General features: G+C 37.8%; 1 protein-coding gene across 10 annotated transcripts in view; it reads left to right on the top strand.

The window, feature by feature from the left end:
- NUP98 (nucleoporin 98 and 96 precursor) overlaps window positions 1–27,605 on the top strand; it is a 101,034-nt gene that overhangs the window by 51,276 nt on the left and 22,153 nt on the right. For all 10 annotated transcript variants that reach the window (XM_032639464.1, XM_032639463.1, XM_032639461.1 and 7 more), the window contains 6 exons: window positions 11,276–11,392; window positions 12,614–12,912; window positions 14,963–15,076; window positions 15,803–15,941; window positions 21,846–22,023; window positions 22,816–22,980. In XM_032639464.1, the coding sequence (XP_032495355.1) occupies window positions 11,276–11,392; window positions 12,614–12,912; window positions 14,963–15,076; window positions 15,803–15,941; window positions 21,846–22,023; window positions 22,816–22,980 (1,012 nt within the window). The remainder of the gene's footprint in view (window positions 1–11,275; window positions 11,393–12,613; window positions 12,913–14,962; window positions 15,077–15,802; window positions 15,942–21,845; window positions 22,024–22,815; window positions 22,981–27,605) is intronic.

Below are 27,605 nucleotides of genomic sequence, written 5' to 3'. Positions count from 1 at the left end.
CATTTCTTGACTGAATTACTACAATATTCTCCTAACTGATCTTTTTTGCTTTTACCTTTGTTCCTTTGCATTCTGTTCAGAATAAAGCTAACAGTGTTTCCTTTGAAGTTTAAGTCAGACCACGTCACTTTCTGTCCAAAACTCAATTGTGGTTCATACTTCACCCAGTAAAAGCTGAATTCCTTACAATGGCATATGCGGCCCTATAAGATCTGACGTTCCATTACCTCTGTAAACACATCTACTACTGTCTTCACTGTTTACTCCACCATAATCTCCTTGCTGCTGTTAGGACAAGAAAGGCATGCTATTGCCTTTGGATCTTTCCTCCAATTGTTCTCTTTGCCTAAAACACTTCTCCCCATAAATCCTAATAGCTAACTCTCTTGCTCTTTACTCAAATGTCACATTGGTGAATACTACTCTGGCCACCTTATTTTAAATTTTACCCATCTTTTCTCTTGTCAGAACTCCCCATGTTCTTTTATTTATTTATTTTTTCTGCCAGTTATGCCAGCATCATTTGTTAAACAAACTGCACCAGTCCCAAGGGAATTTAAATGCTACTTTGATGTATTAGGTGATTCTCTATTCAAGTTATATGCTTGTTCGTTTGCATGTGTGTTTATTCTTTTTTTTTAAGTTTGAAATAACTTATTGAAATATAGTTGATTACAGTGTTGTGGGGGGTTTTGTTTTTTTGGCTGCGTTGGGTCTTTGTTGCTGCGCAAGGGCTTTCTCTAGGTGCGGCGAGCAGGGGCTACTCTTCGTTGCAGTGCGCGGGCTTCTCATTGCAGTGGCTTCTCTTGTGGAGCATGGGCTCTAGGCATGTGGGCCTCAATAGTTGTGACTCGCAGGCTGTAGAGCACAGGCTCAGTAGTTGTGGCACACGGGCTTAGTTGCTGTGAACAAGACACATTCCTCTGTCACAAACTATGGGGGAAGAGAGATGTTGACAAAATAATCACAAGTGAGACAAGTAACAGAAGTAGAGATTGCCACTGTAGGAGAGACTAACAGAATGATGAAGGAAAGCTTCTCTGAGGGATAGGGAAGACTGTCAGGCAGAGGGGGTATTTTGTTATGTTTCTGGTTTTAAATACACATATATATTTTTTCAAGCGGATGTAATTTTATTTTCCAGTTTTTTTTTCAATGTTTGTTTCAAACATGACTTGACTGAATGGTATTCTGTCTTGTATTTATCAAGATAGTCTCTCCCCCCACTGCCCCATTTATAGAAAATACTGGAAAGTGCAAGTTGTTGCCTGGGCATGAGGGAGAGGTCTTGGAGGGATAGAAAGGAGAGATTACAAGGTGTATGAGGAGACTTCTGGGTATTTATGGCTGTGTTGTTTTTCTTGATTGTGATGATGGTTTCACTGGCGTATACACGTCAAAACTTATACACATGTCAAAACTTAATATGTGCTGTTTACTGTATGTCAATTCTGAACTAATAAGTAAATGTAGCAAGGTTGTGGGAAACAAGTTCAATACAAGTTCAAACAAGTAACTCTTATTCCTATATCCCTATATTCCTATAAGGCAAGTGAGGGCAGTGACGTAAATATGGCGAAATATACATGAATCTGTCACTTGTTTTTACTTATGAAATATTTCATTGTTGAAATAAACCTGGTGTTCAAAGTCACATAGTTTTGCTTCACAAATTGTGCAACACTTTCCTGTTCTTTGGCTTCTTGTGTCTGTTCTTTGTACCTGTCTCACCTTGATATTTCTGATTCCAGTCCTCTTCACATTTGCCTGACATGGTTTTTATGTTTCATATTTAGTTCCTTGTTTTTTACGTGTTTGTTCTTCATGTGAAACATTTAATTAAGCCATCTTCTCTCCTGCCCCCCACCCCACCCCTGTTGCTGTGTTTCCATCCATTACAGCTAATATTTTCTGTGATCACTAGGTTGTTTGCTCTTTGGCCAGAAGGTACCCTTTTATGTTGGCTCCTAAGTCCTTTCCATAGACCCTGATAGTGTTTGGTAACTTACGTTCTTTTTTAACTTTTTTTCTTATTTATTTATTTATTTATTTATTTATTTTTGTCTGTTTTGGGTCTTCGTTTCTGTGCGAGGGCTTTTTCTCTAGTTGCAGCAAGCGGGGGCCACTCACTATTGCGGCCTCTCTTGTTGTGGAGCACAGGCTCCAGACGCGCAGGCTCAGTAGTTGTGGCGCACGGGCCTGGTTGCTCCACGGCATGTGGAATCCTCCTGGACCAGGGCTCGAACCCATGTCCCCTGCATTGGCAGGCAGATTCTCAACCACTGTGCCACCAGGGAAGCCCAACTTACTTTCTTGTAGAGTTCACCATGTAAAATTTTGTCCAGGACTTTTTTTGCCTTCTGTGTTCCTGATTTAGATTGTCTTGGATGTTCCTGTCTTATAATTTCCTTACCCAGTTTTGGTATAAAAATTAGGCTGACCTCACAAATTGTATCATTTCCTCTATTCTCTGGAAGACTTTGGGTAAGATAGGCCTTTCCCCACCCCCCCTTCCATTAGATGTTGGATACTAGTGAAGATACGAGTCTGAAGTACTATTTGTAGTAAAGTGTTTTGTTTTAATTATTGACTTTAAAGTTATAGGACATGAGCTTTTTCATTTTTTTGAGTCACTTTTGACAAGTTATGTTCTTATAATATTCATTTCAGCTCATTAAAATTTCAAACTTACTGGCATAAAGTTGTTTAAAAATATCCTTACTGTCTTTTTCATTTTAGTAGAATCTGTGGGGATGTCTGTGTTTTCATTCCTGACATGTGGGTATTTTGTACCTTCTCATTTTAGCAATGTGGTCAGGGATCTACCAGTTTGATTGACCACTTCAAAGAACTAACTTCTGGCATTATTGATGCTCTCGAGTCTAATTCCTCTTTCATTAATTTTTAATTTTATCATATTTTCACTAATATTTATTTTTAGTCCATTCCCCCCTCTTTTTTAAAAACAATTTATTTATTTTATTTTTGGCTGCATTGGTTCTTTGTTGCCTGCATGCGGGCTTTTCTCTAGTTGTGGCGAGCGGGGGCTACTCTTCGTTGCGCTGCACAGGCTTCTCATTGCGGTGGCTTCTCTTGTTGTGGAGCATGGGCTCTGGGTGTGCGGGCTGAGTAGTTGTGGCTCGCAGGCTCTAGAGCTCAGGCTCAGCAGTTGTGGTGCACAGGCTTAGTTGCTCCGCAGCATGTAGGATCTTCACGGACCGGGGCTCGAACCCATGTCCCTTGCGTTGGCAGGCGGATTCTTAACCACTGTGCCACCAGGGAGGTCCATTCCCCCCCTTTTTATGGTATTTAATTTTCTGTCCTTTGTCTAAATGGATGCTTAGCTTTAATTTTCATCTTTCCTTCTTTTCAAATATTAATTATGTATTTAGAGATGTCAATTTCCCTTTTAGTTCAGCTCTATTTGTACTCTACAAGTTTTGATATGGAGTACTCTTAATGTTCAAAAAATAATTATATGATAAATGCTTTCTGATTTTCATAGGGTTTTTTGAGCCTTGGGTTATTCAAGAATATAAATTCCTAACATGGAGATTTTTAAGTCATCTCTTTGTTACTGATTTCTAGCTTATGTGCAAAAGAAAAGAGTACTTCAGGTGATTTCAGTTCTTTGAAACTTGTGGCTTGCTTTAATAGTCCAACGTGTGGTTAGTTTTCATAAACATTCCATGTGTATTTGAAAAGAATATTTATTCCATAATTGTTGGGTATGGGGATATTAAGTTAAACTAAGCTTGCTAATCATTTAGGTCTTCTACATACATAGTGATTTATTTGGTTTGGATATTTCAGTTACTTTATTTCCTTAACCTCCAAATCACAAAAACGGATATGAACACATCTTCAGTTTTCCTAAATTTATCTATTTTAATATTTAACAGCTTTTACAAATGTGTGCGTGAATGACTTGTGATTTTTTTTACTTACTAATTTTTATTGTGGTAAAATATACATGAAAATGGTTAAAATGGTAAAATTTATGTTACGTACAATTACAATTCAGTGGTGTTAAGTATATTTACAATATTGTGTAACTATCACCACCAGTATCTCCAGAACTTCATCATCCCAAACAGAAACTCTGTACCTGCCATGTGATAATTCCCTATTTTCTTCTTCCCACAGAAGAAGAAACCTGTTAACCTCTTAACCTTTATATTACCTTCTGTCTGTAAGAATTTGCCTATTTTATATACCTCATATACAGAGAATCATACAGAATTTATTCTTTCTTTCATGTCTGGATTATTTTACTTGGCATAATGTTTTATTTTATTTGTTTAAATTTTATTGGAGTATAGTTGCTTTACAATGTTGTGTAGTTTCTGCTGTACAGCAAAATGAATCAGCCATACATATACACATATCCCCTCCCTTTTGGACTTCCTTCCCATTCATGTCAGCACAGTGCATTAAGTAGAGTTCCCTGTGCTATACAGTATGTTCTCATTAGTTGGCATAATGTTTTAGAGGTTCATTAAGTTGTAGCATGTATCAGAACTTCCATTTCTTTCGTTTTTTGGTTTTTTTTGGCGGTACGTGGGCCTCTCACTGTTGTGGCCTCTCCCATTGTAGAGCACAGGCTCCAGACACGCAGGCTCAGCGACCATGGCTCACAGTCCTAGCTGCTCTGCGGCATGTGGGATCTTCCCAGACCGGGGAATGAACCCGTGTCCCCTGCACTGGCAGGCGGACTCTCAACCACTGTGCCACCAGGGAAGCCCAGAACTTCATTTCTTTTTAAGGCTGAATAATATTCCACTGTATGGTTAACCCACATTTTGTTTATCCATTCCATCTATTGATGGACTTTTGGGTTGTTTCAACCTTTCAGCTATGTGAATACTGCTGCTATAAATGTTGGTGTACAAGTATCAGAGTCCCAGTTTCAATTCCTTTGAGTATATATCCAGGACTTGAATGGTTTGGTCATACATTGATTCTATACTTAACCTTTTAAAGAACTGCCAAACTGTTCAGGCTACCTGAAAAACAATTCAGAGTAATGATATTAAAGATGATCCAAAACCTTGGAAATAGAATGGAGAAAATACAAGAAACGTTTAAGAAGGACCTAGAAGACCTAAAGAGCAAACCAAACAATGATGAACAGCACAATAAAAGAAATTTAAAATTCTCTAGAAGGAATCAATAGCAGAATAAATGAGGCAGAAGAACGGATAAATGACCTGGAAGATAAAGTAGTGGAAATAACTACCCCAGAGCAAAATAAAGAAAAACAAATGAAAAGAATTGAGGACAGTCTCAGAGACCTCCGGGACAACATTAAACACACCAACGTTCGAATTATAGGGGTCCCAGAAGAGGAAGAGAAAAAGAAAGGGACTGAGAAAATATTTGAAGAGATTATATTTGGAAACTTCCCTAATATGGAAGAGGAAATAGTTAATCAAGTCCAGGAAGCGCAGAGTCCCATACAGGATAAATCCAAGGAGAAAGACGCCAAGACACATATTCATCAAACTATCAAAAATTAAATACAAAGAAAACATACTAAAAACAGCAAGGGAAAAACAACAAATAACATATAAGGGGATCCCCATCAGGTTAACATAGTAATCAAATTGGCAAAAATTAAAGACAAAGAAAACTTATTGAAAACAGCAAGGGAAAAACAACAAATAACATACAAGGGAACTCCCATAAGGTTAACAGCTGATTTGTCAGCAGAAACTCTACAAGCCAGAAGGGAGTGGCATGATATACTTAAAGTGATGAAAGGGAAAAACGTACAACCAAGAATACTCTACCCAGCAAGGATCTCATTCAGATTTGACGGAGAAATTAAAACCTTTACAGACAAGCAAAAGCTAAGAGAATTCAGCACCACCAAATCAACTTTACAACAAATGCTAAAGGAACTTCTCTAGGCAGGAAACACAAGAGAAGGAAAAGACCTACAATAACAAACCCAAAACAATTAAGAAAATGGTAATAGGGACGTACATATCGATAACTACCTTAAATGTAAATAGATTAAATACTCCAACCAAAAGGCATAGATTGGCTGAATGGATACAAAGACAAGATGTGTATATATGCTGTCTACAAGAGACCCACTTCAGACCTAGGGACACATACAGACTGAAAGTGAGGGGATGGAAAAAGATATTCCGTACAAATGGAAATCAAAAGAAAGCTGGAGTAGCAATTCTCATGTCAGACAACATAGTCTTTAAAATAAACACTATTACAAGAGACGAAGAAGGACACTACATAATGATCAAGGGATCGATCCAAGAAGAAGATATAACATTTGTAAATATTTATGCACCCAACATAGAAGCACCTCAATACATAAGGCAAATGCTTACAGCCATAAAAGGGGAAATCAACAGTAACACAGTCATAGTAGGGGACTTTAACACCCCACTTTCACCAATGGACAGATCATACAAAATGAAAATAAATAAGGAAGCACAAGCTTTAAATGATACATTAAACAAGATGGACTTAATTGATATAGGACATTCCATCCAAAAATAACAGAATATACTTTCTTCTCAAGTGCTCATGGAACATTCTCCAGGATAGATCATATCTTGGGTCACAAATCAAGCCTTGGTAAATTTAAGAAAATTGAAATTGTATCAAGTATCTTTTCCAACCACAACACTATGAGACTACATATCAATTACAGAAAAAAGTCTGTAAAAAGAAATACAAACACATGGAGGCTAAACAGTACACTACTAAATAACCAAGAGATCACTGAAGAAGTCAAAGAGGAAATCAAAAAATACCTAAAAACAAATGACAATGGAGAAAACACAACGACCCAAAACCTATGGGATGCAGCAAAAGCAGTTCTTAAGACGGAAGTTTATAGCAATACATTCCTGCCTCAAGAAGCAAGAAACATCTCAAATAATCCTGCCTCAAGAAACAAGAAACATCTCAAACAACAGAACGTTATACCTAAAGCAATTAGAGAAAGAAGAACAAAAAAAACCCCAAAGTTAGCTGAAGGAAAGAAATCATAAATATCAGATCAGAAATAAATGAAAAAGAAATGAAGGAAATGATAGCAAAGATCAATAAAACTAAAAGCTGGTTCTTTGAGAAGATAAACAAAATTGATAAACCATTAGCCAGACTCATCAAGAAAAAAAGGGAGAAGACTCAAATCAGTAGAATTAGAAATGAAAAAGGAAAAATAACAACTAACTGCAGAAATACAAAGGATCATGAGAGATTACTACAAGCAATTATATGCCAATAAAATGGACAACCTAGAAGAAATGGACAAATTCTTAGAAAAGCACAACCTTCCGAGCCTGAACCAGAAAGAGAGAGAAAATATAAACAGACCAATGACAAGCACTGAAATTGAGACTGTGATTAAAAAGCTTCCAACAAACAAAAGCCCAGGACCAGGTGGCTTCACAGACGAATTCCAGCAAACATTTAGAGAAGAGCTAACACCTGTCCTTCTCAAACTCTTCAGATGGTGAAAGATGATGTAAAATCTGAAAGAGAAATTAAGGAAACATTCCCATTTACCACTGCCACAAAAAGAATAAAATACCTAGGAATAAACCTACCTAAGGAGACAAAAGACTTGTATGTATGCAGAAAACTAGAAGACACTGATGAAAGAAATTAAAGATGTTACAAACGTGGAGAGATATACCATGTTCTTGGATTGGAAGAATCAACATTGTGAAAATGACTATGCTACCCAAAGCATCTACAGATTCAATGCAATCCCTATCAAGCTACCAATGGCATTTTTCACAGAACTAGAACAAAAAATTTCACAATTTGTATGGAAACACAGAAGACCCCGAAGAGCCAAAGCAATCTTGAGAAAGAAAACTGGAGCTGGAGGAATCAGGCTCCTGGACTTCAGACTATACTACAAAGCTACAGTCATCAAGACAGTATGGTACTGGCACAAAAACAGACATATAGATCAATGGAACAGGATAGAAAGCCCAGAGATAAACCCACCCACATATAGTCACCTTGTTTTTGATAAAGGAGGCACGAATATACAGTGGAGAAAAGACAGCCTCTTCAATAAGTGGTACTGGGAAAACTGGACAGCTACATGTAAAAGAATGAAATTAGAACACTCCCTAACACCATACACAAAACTAAACTCAAAATGGATTAAAGACATAAATGTAAGGCCAGACACTATAAAACTCTTAGAGGAAAACATAGGAAGAACACTCTTTGACATAAATCACAGCAAGATCCTTTTTGGCCCACCTTCTAGAGAAATGGAAATAAAAACAAAAACAGATGGGATCTAATGAAACTTAAAAGCTCTTGCACAGCAAAGGAAGCCATAAACAAGATGAAGAGACAACCCTCAGAATGGGAGAAAATATTTGCAAACAAAGCAACTGACAAAGGATTAATGTCTAAAATTTACAAGCAGCTCATGCAGCTCAATATCCAAAAAACAAACAACCCAATCCAGAAATAGGCAGAAGACCTAAATAGACATTTTCCCAAAGAAGATATACAGATTGGCAACAAACACATGAAAGGATGCTCAGCATCACTAATCATTAGAGAAATGCAAATCAAAACTACAAGGAGGTATCACCTCACACCAGTCAGAATGACCATCATCAAAAAAATCTACAAAAAACACTGGCGAGGGTGTGGAGAAAAGGGAACCTTCTTACACTGTTGGTAGGAATGTAAATTGATACAGCTACTATGGAGAACAGTATGGAGGTTCCTTAAAAAACTAAAAATAGAACTACCATATGACCCAGCAATCCCACTACTGGGCATATACCCTGAGAAAACCATAATTCAAAAAGAGCCATGTACCACAGTGTTCATTGCAGCTCTGTTTACAATAGCCAGGACATGGAAGCAACCTAAGTGTCCATTGACAGATGAATGGATAAAGAAGATGTGTCACATATATACAATGGACTATTACTCAGCCATAAAAAGAAACGAAATTGAGTTATTTGTAGTGAGGTGGATGCACCTAGAGTCTGTCATACAGAGTGAAGTAAGTCAGAAAGAGAAAAACAAATACCGTATACTAACACATAAATATGGAATCTGAAAAAAAGAAAAAATTGGTTCTGAAGAACCTAGGGGCAGGACAGGAATAAAGACGCAGACATAGAGAATGGACTTGAGGACACGGGGAGGGGGAAGGGTAAGCTGGGACGAAGTGAGAGAGTGGCATGGACATATATACACTACCATATGTAAAATCGGTAGCTAGTGGGAAACAGCCGCATAGCACAGGGAGATCAGCTCAGTGCTTTGTGACCACCTAGAGTGGTGGGATAGGGAGTGTGGGAGGGAGACGCAAGAAGGAGGAGGTGTGGGGATATGTGTATATGTATGGCTGATTCACTTTGTTATAAAGCAGAAACTAACACCATTGTAGAGCAATTAAACTCCACTAAAGATGTTAAAAAATAAAGGAAAAAAGAAAAAAAGAACTGCCAAACTGTTTTCCATAGCCACTGCACCATTTTACATTCCCACCAGCAGTGCACAATGTTTTAATTTCCTCCATATCCTTGTCAGCTCTTGTTATTTTCTGGTATGTCTGTCTGTTTATAACAGCCATTGTAGTGGGGGTAAAGTGGTACCTCATGCTTGTAATTTGCATTCCCTTTATGATGTTGTGTGTCTTATGTGCTTATTGGCCATTTATCTTCTTTGAAGAAAACTGGCAGTAACTGGAATTCAAGGATGATGATATTGACCTTCAGAGTTTTTTTTTTCTTTTTTTATGACAGTGCTTATGAAATGAGTCATAGCTGAACTTAGGACCGTGTGCTTTTTACTTTTAGTTCTTTCTTAACTCCAGAGGTAGGGACTTTTCAGGTCCCAACACAAAACAAGTGGCATTTACTAGTGACCCACCCCCTTGGTGGCTCTAGACTTATCTCTCCCTCCCTGGTCCCACAAGACTTGTCAAGTTCACCATCAGCCTCTCAGCCTTCCCTTTGGATCCGAAAAGTCTCCAGGAGAAAAGCAACCCAAAATATTGGACAGCTCCCCGTACCACTGTCCCCCCAGGTTGCTGGTACAGTCATTTTTTACTATCTTGTTGGCTCTTAATGCCTAGAAAGAGCTCTGAGTTTTCTGGTAATCCTTCCTAGGAGAATTAATCTGCATTACCTAGTCTACCGTTAATGGGAGAGCAACTTTTGTTTTTCATGGAAATAATAATTTTTTATTGTCAAGTGCCTATTTCATTGGCTTACTTAATACTTATTTAATAACATCATGACTATAGGGAGTATAAATAGCATACATAGGTAAGGAACAAACACTAGATGTTTGTTACTATATAACCCAGTTGTTGAGACTAGAATAAATTAGAGAGTGGCCTAACTACTTAATGGTTGGTTTTGGGCGGCGGTCGAGGCAGGGGGTGGGGAGGCGGGTTGGTTGGTGGGGTTTTTTTTGTTTTGCTTTGTTTTTGGTTTTTTGGCTGTACTGCACACCATATGGGATCTTAGTTCCCCAACCAGGGGTCAAACCACGCAGTGGAAATGTGCAGTCCTAACCACTGGACCTCCAGGGAATTCCCAATGGTTGGTTTTTCTAAAAGAGGGAATGGAGTGCATTAGGTAATCCAGTGACTTTTTAAGTGGAGGTTGATTAAGATCTCTTGTATTGTTTTTCTACTTAAAGCTGGTATGCTGTAGAGGTTGTTGCCTTAAATAAACCTATTGTACACAAACGAACTTTTTAGGTATTCATGGTCATTTCCATCATTGGATATCAGGGGATTTTACTCCTCTTTCTTGTCTTTTTTTTTTAAAGAAACCTTTTTCATTTAATCAACAAACATCTATCCTATTTTCCTTCAAGGCAGTGTGCCAAGTTCTATGCAGGAGCAGTCATAAATCCTGACTGCCAAAAAAGAAAAAGTATTTAACGAGAGAAAAGACATGTAGAGAAGTAATTGAAATATTGACAGTGTGATGAGTAAACTAGTGTCTGAACAAAATGCTCGGGGAGTTCAGAAAGGGAAGAGTATTTTCTGGGGGATTTCCTACTTGATTTTGATGTGCTTAGCTTATTCTTCCAAACACCAGAGTGTAATACATTTGAGACCTTGTGTTCTGGTTATGTATTTATGGGATAAGTTGGTGAATTGAACTTGTTAGGTCAATTTTAGATATATATGAATTGAATAAGAGTGTCCCTTTCCACTTAAGGTTTTAAGATGGTCTTTGATGTAATTATGTGTGCCTGAGTTCTTTCTTTTTTTGGTCTCTGTTTATAGGAAGAGCATTAAGAAGTTGGTTTTGAAAAACCTTAACAATAGCAATCTCTTCTCTCCTGTTAATCGTGATTCAGAAGATCTAGCTTCACCATCTGATTATCCAGAAAATGGAGAGAGGTAAACTGAATTCTCATTTGGGTTACTTCTAGTAGAGGGCCTTGTGCTCATTTAGAAAAGATTCTGAGCTTAGAATTTATTCATTCTATGAAATTGTATGAAGTTAGAAGTATTGGGTTGGCCAAAAAGTTTGTTCGAATTTTTCCATAACATCTTACGGAAAAGTCCAAACGAACTTTTTGGCCAACCCAATATTACAGCATATCAGCATCTAGAAGTTATGTTGTGTTGTTGCTTCTTGAGTACTTTAGACCTTAAAATTATTTTTCTGATTCATTTCTGCAGAACTATTTTGGTATCCATGTATGTCATTTTGGATGGGGTTGTTAAAGTGATACACAGTCACTGTAACCAAACCAAAAAAATAAAAAAGTATAGAAATATATAAAGGAGGAAGTACAAGTATATACACTAATTCTTAAGAGTTCAGTATATATTCTTACAGTTTAAAAATTTATTTATAAATATATTCTTATATATTGTAGAGTTTATGCACAAAATAATATTCTATAACCTGCTTATTTCCATTTACTGTAAACACCTTTCTGTATCAATATGAATAACCTGCCTCCTCTTTTTAAATGAGTCTGTAACCATTATTGTAAATGTAAGGTAATTCAATCAGTTCTCTATTAGAGGACATTTAGATTATTTTGGTATTCCTATATTCAAAATAATGCTTCAGTGAAAAATCCTTGTATATATGTCTTTGCACTCCTGTTTTTTTTCTCTTTGGATAAAATTTTAGTTTGAGTTTTCATAAGTGAATCATTAATACCTTATTGATTATAATATTAAAATTTTTAAATTTTCAGTTTTTTATTTTGAAATTCACCACTGATTATTTGACCCCACATAGTAGACACCCCCTTCCCCCTTTAAACTAAATGTTGTGACGCTCAGGTTCATTCATTCATGAAAATAGGTCAGTTAAAGCTGTGGAATCTACAGCCAGATTTCCTGGGTTACAATCCCAACTCTAGCACTTAATAGCTTTGTGACCTTGGCAAGTTATTTTTCTGTGTCCGAGTTTTCTGTAAAATACAGAGAATGATAGCCTATTTTACAGGTTTACCCTAAGTATTAAGTGAATTTTTAATACATGGAATTACCTAGAATGGTGCCAGAAGCTAGTAAAAGCCTAGCAATGTTTGATTGTTACCATTTTACTACTGTTTCTACTCAAGGGACTAAGATAGTATTTATTTTCTCCCTTTTCAGATTCAGTTTTCTGAGCAAACCAGTCGATGAAAACCATCAGCAGGATGGAGATGATGATTCTCTTGTGTCACGTTTTTATACTAACCCTATTGCCAAACCCATTCCTCAAACCCCAGAGAGTGCTGGAAATAACCATAACAGCAGCAACAGTGTGGATGATACCATTGTTGCGTTAAACATGCATGCTGCCTTGCGAAATGGGCTGGAAGGAAGCAGTGAAGAGACCTCTTTTCATGAGGAGTCACTTCAGGATGACCGAGAAGAAATAGAAAATAATACTTACCATATGCATCCAGCAGGTCAGATTCAGATTGGCACTTAAGTAATCTCCTACCAGTCATATGAGACCTCCTGTTTGTCACTGATTTTCAACATAATAGAAGTCAGCTATCTGAACTTCTAAATGTTTTTTATTGCATTTTATGGAAGTTAACACTTAAACACTTCTCACTGATGCTTTGGTTGATTTGGAATTCACTTTTTTTTTGTACCTTTGGAGTAGTTAAAATTCATTTTATTAATTATCCTGGTATAGTTTAAATATCCCAAATTTTGTAGCCAGAGAGACTATCCTCATAATTTTTCCTAGCTTTATAAACTCACATATTGTTTATTGTTTTTTTAATTAAAATTATAGCAGTATTATCATATGAGATTTTTGAGATTTGAGTAGACCATAATGCCTGACTAGAATAGGCATTCAAATGTTAGTGGTTGCTATGGTTATTATCACCTCAGTTCTGTGCTTTTCTTTTTTGTCCCCAACAATGAACTGATTAGTTTTTCCACACTAATCCATGAAACAGTATAAACGACAAGATTGAAGTATCTTGATGGGATGCTTAAAGTTTGCTTTTTCTCTGTTGACTTAACATCTCATTTGGGTTTTGACAAATGTCATTACATTCCCCCTTCCCCCCTTTTAACTGAGGTACAATTTACATATAGTGAAGTGCACAGATCTTAAGTGTTCATTTCAATGAATTTTGACATATATCTGCTCAATCAAGAGATAGAACATTTCTTTCACTCTGGAAAGTTCTTTTCTGTATCCATCTCAAGAAGTCAACCACAGTCTCGTTTCTGTCACATAGATTAGTTTTGCCTAGTCTTTTTTTTTATTTTACAGTTTGTCTTGATGTGTCTGTAAACTTGTTCTATATCTAATTATCTTATTGCCTTCATATATATCTTTGGTCACTTGGTGCCCTAAGGAAACAACTTTATACTTTCACATTAAGAATCCTGTGTTATCTATATTTGTGTTTAGACATCTACATGAGTTCATTATAATACTACATCTTAAATATCCAGTCTAGATTTTTTTTTTATTGTTTCTAGTTTTCTCACTGACATTTTTTGCCGCCTCCCAATTTAAAATTCCATTCTCAAGGACACTTTAACAACCCTCTAAAACTCGCCCATAGAGAAGCAAGTTAAGCATGTGAGTGGGCATTGCTGGAGGCTGGAATTTGATCTTATATTGGCTTTAAACTCTTTCCTCTCAGAGAGCAAGTTAGCCTGATCTCTTCCTATAAATGGAACAAGGAGTGACTAGAACAAGCATACCCATGCTATATTTTCTTTGATTTCTTCAGAAATCTGCCTAGTTAGCACTTTTTAAAATAACATCAGTGTGTAGTCCTTTAAGTTTCCATTTGTCTATGGGACTTTCTCATGTAGGATTTTTCATCTTGATTTTAGCTCTCAATTTGAGGATGTAAATTTGAAAGATACAAGAGGTTTATAGAAGGCAATAACATGTAAAACTAAAAGCATTGGTTTTGGAGTTTTAGCTACACCTCTAATCCACTGAATTACCAGATAAGCCAAAAACCTGGGTTTGGGCATCTTCCATGTGTAAAATAAAAGAAAACAATAAGTCTTTCCCAGAATGTATTCTATGGAATGCCTTTCATAGTGCACGTATGTTAATAGGTGTCATATGAAAAGGAAGTTCTGTGGTTAAATAAGTCTTGGGAACACTGGATTAAGTAAATAGATTTCATTGTTTTGTGAGTTTTCAGAACCTGTAATATACTATCTTGTGCATGTTCTCCAAACTTACTTAGCCATGAGGTTTTTTTAAAAAAACACTTGGTTTCTCTTAGAAATAGTGTTTCTTAGAAAAGCAGATTGAAAAAAAAAAAAAAGAAAACTAGCTTGGAAAAATGCTTTATTCCTATATATTTTCTCTTTTTATAATAATTTACTGATTATTTCAGGTAATTTTTTAAATTATCCATTCTGTAGAAAATTTTTAAAAAGGAAAAAGTGAAATAAATATTACCGAAAATTCCTCTACCTGAGGTCAGTCACAACTAGTATTTTCTGTTTCTTTTGTCATAGGCATCGTTCTCACTAAGGTTGGCTACTATACTATTCCATCCATGGATGACCTAGCTAAAATTACCAATGAAAAAGGAGAGTGCATTGTCTCTGACTTCACTATTGGTCGTAAAGGTGAGTGTGAATTTAAGAGTTAGTGTATAAGCCAGAGATCTTCACTTTATTTTTGTAATTAAGTAAAGGAAGCTCTTGATAGCTAAATTTGTTTTTTACCTACATTTGGACCCACCTCGGCCTGAATAGACACTTTGATTGACAAGTAACAAAAAAAGACTAGAACTTTGTAACAGTCTTCACAAAGACTGTTTGTAAGTATTTGGTAAGTATTTGGCTCATTGCAATTTTCTACAATTAAAATACTGTAAACAGCAAGAAATAGTGAGAAAATTAACAGTTGACAAGAGATGGGTAATATTTAGGTTCAACTTCATATTATTAAGTTATTACAGATAAATTTTCTTGGGGAAAAATCTCATCTTGCTGTATTGTATTAAAAGAAGGGCTCAAGTATTTTAATTCATACTGCAGGCTAGGTGTTAAGGGTTGTTTATGTAGCAGCCGGAGAGATTTAAATTTGGGGAGAGATTTAAAAAGGCTATTTTGAGGATAACGTTAACTGCTGTAAAAACGCACATGTTAAATCAGATAAATGTATTTGATGTCACCTTCTAATACATATTATAGATGAAATAACCCATTCAAGGAATTGCTGGGTGATTTAGAATATTGATTAATGTTTAAAGCTGCTTGCTCCTTCTCATTATATAATCACTAGAAGTATGAAATGGGTATTTGCCCTCTATACAGGATGAGTTTTTAACTGTTTGTTCTGATTTATAGGTTATGGTTCAATCTATTTTGAAGGAGATGTGAATTTGACAAATCTAAATTTAGATGACATTGTGCATATCCGAAGGAAAGAAGTGATTGTTTACTTAGATGATAATCAAAAACCACCTGTGGGTGAAGGGCTAAATAGGTATGAATTTATTTACATATTTTAAAAATAATCAGCTAAATCACAATTTTTTTTTCTGTTAACACAAATGTATTCATATTATATACATTTTTTTGCAACTTGTCCCTTTGACTTACTATAGTGTATGATTATTGTTTCTCTACTTTCATTTAAAAGTATAAGTGATGGGCTTCCCTGGTGGCCCAGTGGTTGAGGGCCCGCCTGCCAATGCAGGGGACACGGGTTCGTGCCCCGGTCCGGGAGGATCCCACATGCCGCGGAGCGGCTGGGCCCGTGAGCCATGGCCGCTGAGCCTGCGTGTCCGGAGCCTGTGCTCCGCAACGGGAGAGGCCACAGCAGTGAGAGGTCCGCGTACCGCAAAAAAAAAAAAAAAAAAGTATAAGTGATAAAGAAATGATATAGTATGACTTTTTTGGCTTCTTTTCCCTAATATCATCAGGTCCAATTGGTTAGTTTCCAAAAGCTTTTGGGAAACGCTTTTTTTTTTTTTCTTTTGGCCACACTGTGTACCATGTGGCATCTTAGTTCCCCAACCAGGGATCGAACCCTTGCCCTCTACAGTGAAAGCACAGATTCTTAACCACTGGACTGCCAGGGAGGTCCCGGAAAATGCTTTTTAATAGTATTTTTTTCTTGTTTCTGCTGTGACTGTGCCTAACCCTTTCTCTATATTTTAGTGTGAGATACTAGCTTCTAATATGGTCCAGGTGAAAGGGCCATAATTAAGTCATTTATGTTCACAACCCACTGAGATTGAATCATGAAGAAATAGAACCTCTAGGGCTTCCCTGGTGGCGCAGTGGTTAAGAATCTGCCTGCCAGTGGGGGGGACACGGGTTCGAGCCCTGGTCTGGGAAGATCCCACGTGCTAAGCAACTAAGCCTGTGCACCACAACTACTGAACCTGTGCTCTAGAGCCCATGAGCCACAACTACACCGAGCCTGAGTGCCACAACTACCAAAGCCCACGTGCCTGGAGCGTGTGCTCCACAACAGGAGAAGCCACGTTAATGAGAGGCCCACACACCACAACGAGGAGTGGCCCCCGCTCGCCACAACTAGAGAAAGCCCACACGCAGCAACGAAGACCCAACACAGCCAAAAAAATAAATAAATTTATAAATGATAATAAAAACAAAGAAATAGAAGCTCTGAACAGCCCTGTAACTGATAAGGAAATTGAATTAGTAATCAATACCCCCTTCCCTGGTGCCCACTTCACCCAAGCGCTGGACCAGATGGCTTCACTGGTGAATTATACTAAACATTTAAAGAAGAATTTACACCATTCTCCTCAAACTCTTCCCAAAAATTGAGGAGGGAACACTTTTTAATTCTTTGAGGCAAGCATTACCCTGATTCCAAAGCTAAACAAAGATGCTACAAGAAAAGAAGACTACAGACCAATATCTTTAATAAATATTGATGTAAATATCCTCGACAAAATACTAGCAGACAGAATTCAGTACTGCATCGATTGGATTACACACCATGACCAAATGGGATTTATTTCTAGAATGCACAGATGGCTTAACATACAAAAATTGATGAATGTAATGCATCACATTTACGAAGGAAGAAAACCACATGATCATCTTGGTGCAGAAAAAGCAGTAGACTGAATTCAGTACCTTTTCATTATAAAGACACTCAGCAAAATAAAGATAGAAGGAAACTACCTCAGCATAAAAAGGCCATATTTGAAAAACCCACAGTGAACATCATACTCAGTAGTGAAAGACTGAGAGCTTTTCTTCTAAGATCAGGAACAAGACAAGGATGCTTGCTTTTGCCACTGCTGGAAGTCCGAGCCAAACCAATTAAACAAGATAAAGAAATAAAAGACATTCAAATTGAAAAGAAAGAAGTAACTTTATCTCTGTTCACAGATGATGTGATCTTTTTTTTTTTTTAATTTTTACTTATTTTTTGGCCATGCCGTGTGGCACATGGGATCTTAGTTTCTTAACCAGGGATCAAACCCATGCCCCCTCCAGTGGAAGTGCGGGGTCTTAACCTCTGGGATGCCAGGGAAGTCCCAGATGATGTGATCTTATATGTAGAAAGCCTAAAGATTCCACAAAAAACTTTACAGCTAATAAACACATTTAGCAAGGTAGCAAGGTACAAAATCAACACGCAAAAAACAGTTGAGTTTCTGTACACTAACAATAATTTGAAAAGGAAGTTAAGACAGTTTCATTTACAGTAGCATCAAGAAGAATAAAATACTTAGGAATAAACTTAACCAAGGAGGCAAAAGACTTATACACTGAAAACTACAAAACACTGCTGAGAGAAATTAAAGAAGACATATAAATGAATAGATATCCCATGTTCATGGATAGGAAGACTTAAAATTGTTAAGATGTCCATACTACCCAAAGCAGTCAACTGAGTTAATGCAATCCCTATCAAAATCCCAAATGCATCTTTTGCAGAAATAGAAAAAATGATCCTAAAACATACGGAATTTCAAGGGTACCATGAATAGCCAGACTAATCTTGAAAAATAACAGAGCTGGAGGACTCACACTTCCTGACTTGAAAAACAAAGCTACAGTAACCAAAACAGTGTGTTACTGGCATAAAGACAGACATATAGAGTAATGGAACAGAATAGAGAGCCCACACATATATGGTTAAATGTTGACAGGGTTGCCAAGACCATGCAATGGAGAAAGAAATCTCTTCAGCAAATGGTTTTGGGAACACTGGATATCCACAACAGAAGAATGAAGTTGTATCCTTACCTTATGCCATAAATAAAAATGAACTCAAAATTGATCAAAGACCTAAAACGTAAGACTTAAAACTATAAAACTCTTAGAATATGGTTCACAACATATATGGCAAAGACTTCCTGGGTACGACACTGAATGCATAGGCAACAAATAGTAAAAATAAACAAACTGGGGCTTCCCTGGTGGCGCAGTGGTTGAGAGTCCACCTGCCAGTGAGGGGTACACGGCTTCGAGCCCTGGTCCAGGAGGATCCCACATGCCGCAGAGCAGCTGAGCCTGTGCACCACAGCTGCTGAGCCTGGGCTCTAGAGCCCGCGAGCCACAACTACTGAGCCCACATGCCACAACTACTGAAGCCCGTGTGCCTAGAGCCCACTGCAGGGAAGGAGGAAGTCCACCGCAATGAGAAGCCCGTGCACTGCAACAAGGGGTGGCCCCTACTTGCCACAATTGGGGAAAGCCTCCGTGCAGCAACGAAAACCCAACACAGCCAAAAATAAATAAAATAAATTTATAAATAAATAAAATAGACAAAGTGGACTACATCAAAATTTAAAACTTCTGTACATCAAAGGGCATAATCAACAGAATGAAAAGCCAGCAAATCATGTATCTAATAAGGGGTTAATATCCAGAATATGAAGAACTTCTATAGCTCAACCATTTAAAAAAAAAATTAAAAATGGGCAAAGGACTTGAACACATGATTCTCCAAATATGATAAAGTGGCCAACAAGCGTATGAAAAGATGCTCAACATTGATAATAATTAGGGAAATGCAAATCAAAACCACAGTGAGTTATCACATCCCTTAGGAGGTTACTTTAAAAGAAAAATAACGTTTTTGCAAGAGTGTGGAGAAATTAGAACCTTTGTGTATTGTTGCTGGGAATGTAAAATGTGGTGCAGCTGCTATGGGAAAGAGTATGTATGGTGGTTCCTCAAAAACTTAAAAATGAACCAGCAATTCTAATTCTGAGTATATATCCAAAAGAATTGAAAAATAGAGTCTTGAAAAAATATGTGCACACCCATATTCATAGCAGCACTGTTCATAATAGCCAAGAGGTAGAAGAAACCCAAGTGTCCGTGAATAAACAAAATGTATGTACACACAGTGGAATATTATTTAGCCTTAAAAAGGAAGGAAACTTTGACATGCTACAGGATGGATGAACCTTCAGGACATTATACTAAGTGAAATAAGCCAGTTGCTTGCAGAAAGACAAATAATGTATGAGTCAACTTATTTGAGGCACGTAGAGAGTCAGATTCATAGAAACAAGTCAGTAGAATGGTGATGATAACTTTTGTTATACCTTTTTAACCACAATAAAAATTAATGTTAAAAAAAGTCATCAAAGAAAACAGTCATCTGGGGCTTCCCTGGTGGCGCAGTGGTTGAGAGTCCGCCTGCCGATGCAGGGGACACGGGTTCGTGCCCCGGTCCGGGAAGATCCCACATGCCGCGGAGCGGCTGGGCCCGTGAGCCATGGCCGCTGAGCCTGTGCGTCCGGAGCCTGTGCTCCGCAACAGGAGAGGCCACAACAGTGAGAGAGAGGCCCGCGTACCGCAAAAAAAAAAAAAAAAAAAAAAAAAAAACAGTCATCTATTATTATGTGGTAATCACTGTACTAAATGCAAGGCATACTGGATGAATAGGACACAGTCCTTGATCTCAAATATTGCTGTTAGAAGGATTACATTACCATTATTATCATTAATTCACACTCATTATTTAATGGTTAATACTGTGATGTTCCTGATACCTCATTCTGCAGGCATTCGTTGTTAATGGTAGTTGCTGCTATTATTACTGTTGTTGTTATGTACAATAACACTTTTAAGACCTTCACTAAGACTTAGGTCTTTGCACTGAACTATTAACACTGGACTTGGTCAAGGATGCATAGCTTAAGTGTTACTAAAATCAGATTGGGGATCCCGGTGGCACAGTGGTTAAGAATCTGCCTGCCACAGTGGTTAAGAATCCACCTGCCAATGTAGGGGACATGGGTTCGAGCCCTGGCCCAGGAAGATCCCACATGCTGCGGAGCAACTAAGCCCATGCGCCACAACTACTGAGCCTGCGCTCTAGAGCCCATGTGCCACAACTACTGAAGCCCATGCTCCGCAACGAGAAATCACCGCAACGAAAAGCCTGCGCACCACAACGAGAAGCCTGCGCACCACAGCAAAGAGTAGCCCCCACTCACCGCAACTAGAGAAAGCCCACGCACAGCAACGAAGACCCAACACAGACAATAAATAAATAAAATTAAAAGAGAATCCGCCTGCCAATGCGGGTGACACGGGTTTAATCCCTGGTCCAGGAACATCCCACACGCCACGGAGCAACTAAGCCCATGCGCAACAACTACTGAGCCCACGTGTTGCAACTACTGAAGCCCGCATGCCTAGAGCCCGTACTCCACAGCAAGAGAAGCCACCTCAGCGAAGAGTAGCCCCCTGCAACTAGAGAAAACCCCAGCACGGTAATAAAGACCCAGTGCAGGCTCCCCCCGCACCCCCCCCGCCCCCGTCCATTAAAAAAAAAAAAAAAATCGGATTGGAGGGGCTTCCCTGATGGCGCAATGGTTGAGAATCCGCCTGCCAATGCAGGGGACATAGGTTTGAGCTCTGGTCCAGGAAGACCCCACATGCTGTGGAGCAGCTAAGCCCATGCGCTACAACTACTGAGCCTGCACTCCAGAGCCTGTGAGCCACAACTACTGAAGCCCGCATGTCTAGAGCCCATGCTCTGCAACAAGAGAAGCCCGTGCACCGCAATGAAGAGTAGCCCCCGCTCGCCACGACTAGAGAAAAGCCCGCATGCAGCAATGAAGACCCAACGCAGCCCAAGATAAATAAATAAATTTACTAAAAAAAAAAAATCGGATTGGAAATAATTGATGTACCATGGTAGTTTGAAGTAAGTGGGGCTTGACACTCTTGAACCAGATATTTAGCTAGTTGATGCGGGGGTAATTCCTTACTCTTAAGTCCATCTACCTTAGGAGCCAAGACTCAAGTTTATGAAACACCTGCAGAATAATTCCACAGTAACACAGGTACCTTTATTTGCTGTGTATATATGTGTTACTTGGCTTTCTGGTCATAGATATGAAACATTTACACTTTACTTGATTGTACATTACAGGAAGGCTGAAGTTACATTGGATGGAGTTTGGCCAACAGATAAAACATCTCGTTGTTTAATAAAGAGCCCAGATCGACTTGCTGATATCAACTATGAGGGAAGATTGGAAGCAGTTTCAAGGAAACAGGGAGCTCAGTTCAAAGAGTACCGTCCTGAAACTGGTTCTTGGGTATTTAAGGTATAGTCTTTTTTTTTTTTTTAAGGTATAGTCATTTAACCTAGTTCTTATAAACTGTAGTTATAAACTGTGTTAGAAGAGATCCTTTTTTAAATTCTGTTTCTACAAATTAGGAAATAGATATAGAGATACATCATAATTTGCTTCAAATTACACATCTCATTAAACCCCAGAGCAGTAAGGAGCTATTATAAACTTTTTGAGCACATGATTCAAGTTCTACGCCCCATCTTATGACCATTTAGATATACTTCTATGGTGTGTTTTTCTAATTTGTGACATCATTGGGGACATCAGGCAGAATTTTTGTCTCTTGATAGATCACCTCTTCCTAAATAATTTTTATTCTTTTAAAGATTTCTGGGTATGTAGAGGTTGACTTCCTCCCTTCCTTAATAGTTTAGTCCAGTGGATTCTTTCTCTTCTAGACCAGTTGGATTATTTAGCTTGTCGAAGGCCCTTGTGTAGGTAGGGAACAACTAGGCAGTACATACCCTCACACGCGCGCATGCGCGCGCACGCACAGAATATATACATATATACCGAAAATAGTAATGACTCTTCTGGATTTGGTTTCCTGTATTAATAGTACACGCACCAAACATTATCTAAATCGTAGAAAAAAACAGTAAAGTATGATATGTGACATTTCATTGTGCTTTAAATATTTTGATCTCTCTTTTTTTTTTTTTTTGAAGCTAATTCTGTAAGATTGCAAGGGCAAGTATAATGGAAGCCCTTCTGAATATAACAGTGTTAAAAGTGATTTTGTTGGATTCTTATCTTCCTTAGGTCTCTCATTTTTCTAAGTATGGCCTTCAGGATTCTGATGAAGAGGAGGAGGAACGGCCATCCAAAACTAGTACAAAGAAGTTGAAGACTGCCCCTTTACCTCCTGCAGGCCAGGCCACCCCATTCCAGATGGCTCTTAATGGCAAACCAGCACCTCCGCCCCAGGTAGAGACGGGACAATGAATTTGAATGGAGTCCATGATACAGACGTTGAAAGCAAGTCATTCAGCTAGTACAAAGCTGTTTTATGACCCCGGAACTTTGAAGAGTACAAATGTATTGGCAATCATGTTAAGACAATTACAAGGGAGGGCATGAGGTGGTACTGGCATCTGTTGTTTACTTGAGAGATTCAAAGAATTCTCTTGCTGTTTGGATCATTCCTTCTACAGATTGTCATTCTTAAACACCTCCCTCTCTCTTCATTTGGACTTGCTGAATTCTCTGCTCAGTGATCAACTTAAGATAGTATTTTGCTTGTGTGGGTTGATGCAGAGTAAACCCGACTTCTGTTGACTACCTAATGTGCAGTTTCATCTTATTCTTTACCTCCATGGTTTTTTTAAAAGTTCAGGTTAGCTTTCTGCAAGGGTTTTTAACTCCATTTTTCTCAAGTCGTTTGCTTATACTTCAGGTAATCTCTTGATATTTGTATTTTGACAATACATAATCTTTATGAAAATACATAAAGCTTTAGAATACAAATGAATTGTTGGCTTGGGGAGAGTAGGGGCTACATCATTTATTGCAATTACCTGTACCACACTCTTTTTCAGTATTGTTAAGCCAGTATAAACCTTTTGTCCTTGTAAGGAAAGGTTTGTAATTTAAATATCAGGTAGTTTCTTTGCCAAATCATAAGGGAGTTTTACTTTCATTTGGATGTTGTTTATATTCAATCAGGTTATAACAGTTTTTTTCTGTGCTGCCATACTCATCTCAAAGAAGAGAACTTGATATAAAATGTCTTTGTAAAGCATCCTCTACCTCTCAGCTGCTAAAAGCAGGACCTTTGGAATTTTCCATGCTACAATTCTTAATGCTGAAGGCTGCTGAAATGTGCGATTTTTATGATTGATTAAATAATTTCTTGGGAGGCACTTTGGAGACTTTTGTGTATATATGTTCACGTTTGCGCGTACAGGGTGGGGGGATGATACAAGTGGGAAATGGGAAATATGTTGACTTTTATGTTTATAATTTTAGCCTTTAGAATACCCCTCTATTTAGAATACATCTCTTCTGAACTAAAGAAATGCTGTAAATGGACTTGGTTTTCCAGTTACCCACATTCATTTTGTCTGAATCATATGCTTTGTATAATCTCTCTTTCCAATCTTGCAGTATACTGTATATGTATTTCTTTGGATAAGAGTCAGATAGCCTTCTTTTCTGCCAATAAAAGTAATATGTAGGCTCCTTAAAGATACAGCTGAAAAAGAAAAGCTTCATCTTTTGGACAGGTAGAGCAAATTTATGTAATGTTGACCATCAGTGGTTTCTAGGCTCTTTAATTTCCAGAATACAAATAGTAAGAGATAACAATAAATTCCTGTGATGGCACTACAGTAGGTGAGAGAGTTCTTTTGAAAAACTGAGCACCAAAAAATTTCAGGAGAAGGTTCTAGGAAAAGGAGAGGTGGTAAGGATCAAGATGGGTAAAGAGAATATAGTGAATAGGTATCTTATTCAGATATCTCCTTTGATTGAGGAAGTGGGCCGTCTTTGACCTTTTGGATGCAGAAGGGAGAAATGGGTAGGCTTGTTTAGATATTTAGGCTAATGTGTTAGAACAATAACAGGGGACTTTGGAGAACTCTTTGTAATGCCCAGTGAGGTGTAATGCCCAGTGTAGTGCCCTAAGTGAGGTTAGGGGAAATGCCAGTGGTTGCACAGTTTTTTGAGTTATTAGCAGCAGGACCTACATTTTACTTGGCATGAGGAAAATACTTGAACCATCTGAATAAACTGGAAACAGCACAGTCTTCTCATCCCAGTGTCAAGATGACTGTCTTCACATTGTCACCTGGCTCCCTGGAGGGGTTGATTTCCGTGATACGGTGTTCCTTCAGTCTGCTGTAGCTTTCTTTCCCCCACTGTACACAATCTCAGGTTCTCTGACTTTAGCTGGGGGGGGTGTCCTTAAGGCATTAGGAAGATATATAGTTTTGTTTAATGGTTACATTTATTCTACTATCTTTTGTATAATATCCTCAGTCCTGTCTTTGCAGTTCGTTCTTAAACCTTGCTTTGCTCCTAAAACAGCAAGTGAATCTAAGCAACCAGAAAACAGAAAGGTAACTATATTTTTATGTAATCTTCTCCTCTGTGCCTTTTTTTTGGCTGCGCTGAATGGCTTGTGGGATAACAGTTCCCCGACCAGGGATTGAACCCCAGCCACAGCAGTGCAAGCACCAAATCCTAACCACTAGGCCACCAGGGAACTCCCTCTCTATGCCTTTTAAGTTAGAGAAAATGTTGGCAGAAAACTCTTCATCACAGGTGAATTAGGGCAGTTACAGAAACATTTGTTTGGTAGTTAGAACATTTATTCTAAAATGCTGATCTAAAACCCAATTTTCAGCCAACTGCATCAATATCTTGGAGAGCCCATGTATCTGGCATTGGGGCTCAGGCATATTTATATTTTAAATGCTTTCCCCCAAGTGATTGAGATATGTAGCCTCGTTTTGAAACTGTCAAAAGGCTTCAGATCTTTAGCAGTGACGTAGAGAGACATGTAGCTTTTTCCTAAGCCTTATACTGAAATGTAACTTGTGTTCAGTACCATCAAGACACACTAGTTGACTTGCTCAGAAACTTAGCATTGTTTACTCGGTGAGTACATTCAAATAACTTTAAAAGTTTTTTAAAGGAAAAAGTGATTAGAATTTAGAAGAAAGTTCCATTTTATCTTGTGTTTACTTGTTTTAAAAAGTGACAGGTATCTAAATTTAGCCAGTGAATCAATATATATTTTAATTTATATTTTATGTAATTTATATATGTTATATATAAAATAATTCTATAGCCACAAGCCTTTTTCAGATATTCATGTTATTGAATCCTATGCCTCCTGCAGTAATATCTGTGAATGTATGTGTAGAAACATGCACACTTTCATGGGCCCTTGTAACCCTGACATGGGATTGCTCTTGAACACAGTATTGTTGACAGGGCTGATTTTCCAGCAAAATGAATATGAAACATTCTTTGCTGTTAGAAAACGAGTTGGAGGCAGGCAATAGTAGTACTTATATACTGGATTAGGCTATTTGGCTGGGAGAACAATATGAATTATTTAAACATGGATTTGACCTTGGATTGGATATTTACCCTTTGTTGAATAAGGGTATCTTGATTTAACTTCATTGCATTACTTTATTTATTGGATTAAGAGATGCTGTATCTTTAGGGTATTGTTTACATGAGGAAGATTCTTTTGAGCTGGAGAGTGGAGGTTTCTAAAAACATTAAAGGTTTCAGTTGTGAAACATCACCCTCCATATATCTAAAGAGAGTCATTTTGTAGATCTTGTCTGTTTACTTAGTATTTGATGGGCTTCTTTTTTTTTTACCCCCTTCTTTCCTTACTCAGGTCCTTCTGTGTCACCAATTTTTTTTATTGTCTACTTTTCTTTCTAGTACTGGCTTTGAGGAAGCACCTGATCTAAGATTTCTCTGAAAATAACATCTGTTGGGGTAGTTTGTTGAAATTACTTAGATATACTTAAATGAAATCCACACATGGGGTTTCTAGGAGTTTACCAGGTCCTCATAGTTTCAAATTCACTTCGCCCTGTCCACTTATTAGATGACAGTAGCTTTGAAGTGTATGCATGAGGATGAAACAAATAAAACCTTGATCCTTATGTTTCTTAAAGATAGGCTGAGTCCCTTAGGTCTCTAATCTAGTTACTTGATGAAATCCTGCCACTGCCTAAAAGTGTTCTAAGTGAGCATCTGTTGCTGTTACTGTTATTCCTTTGTTGAATAGTATAGTAAATTGAAACCCTCCTCCTCCTTCCTTTCCTCACACCTATACTCGCTCCTTATCTTTCATAGGTATTAGCTTTTTCTACTGCGTGGCAGACACTGCATTAGCCAGTAGAAATAACAAAGTGTTTTGGTGAATTTAACAATGTGCTTGGTGTTAGATACAGAAAATAGTAGGCTATAATCTCTACTTTCAAGCCTTCACAATCTGGTGGGTCAAATATATGTGTGTGTGTGTGTGTGTGTGTGTGTGTACACACACACACACAAGGAATTACACCATGATACAGTGTATAAAATAGGTATAGGCAAGGTGTTATGGGAGCCCAGCAGAAGAGGGTATCCTGACAGGTTGACAGAGGATGGGGAATTTCAGAACTATTCCTAAAGTGAATTGGTTAAAAGTTAACAGACCAGAGGGCATTGGAGTGTTCCCATGATTCATGTAATTATAATGGGAGGATCACCACCAGGGCTGCTTTTAATTTTTTTTCCAGAATTTTAAAACGTAAAAGTAGTTAGACCTGCCTGTAGCCTCCCCAATAGGTAAAAAATAGTATCACTTTGTCTTTTAACCATTATTTATCTAGCCTCCAGTTTGTTAGAGCAGTCCTTGTGGATTGTTCACAACATAAGTGGCAATTCACCACGTTTCCAACACCTCAACTTTTCTACAGTTATAGATGGAAATAGTCATTCTTTTAGTAAGGATATTTGTTAAAGGAATTCAGGGGAGTAATAGATAATATACCATTGAAAAGTTTAAAGTTTAAAAAGTTATGCTAATGGTTGTT

Source organism: Phocoena sinus, chromosome 8, assembly GCF_008692025.1.
Source record: "Phocoena sinus isolate mPhoSin1 chromosome 8, mPhoSin1.pri, whole genome shotgun sequence".
Taxonomy (NCBI): domain Eukaryota; kingdom Metazoa; phylum Chordata; class Mammalia; order Artiodactyla; family Phocoenidae; genus Phocoena; species Phocoena sinus.
The sequence above is the reverse complement of the archived record's forward strand: the minus strand, read 5'-3'. Positions and strand labels throughout refer to the sequence as shown.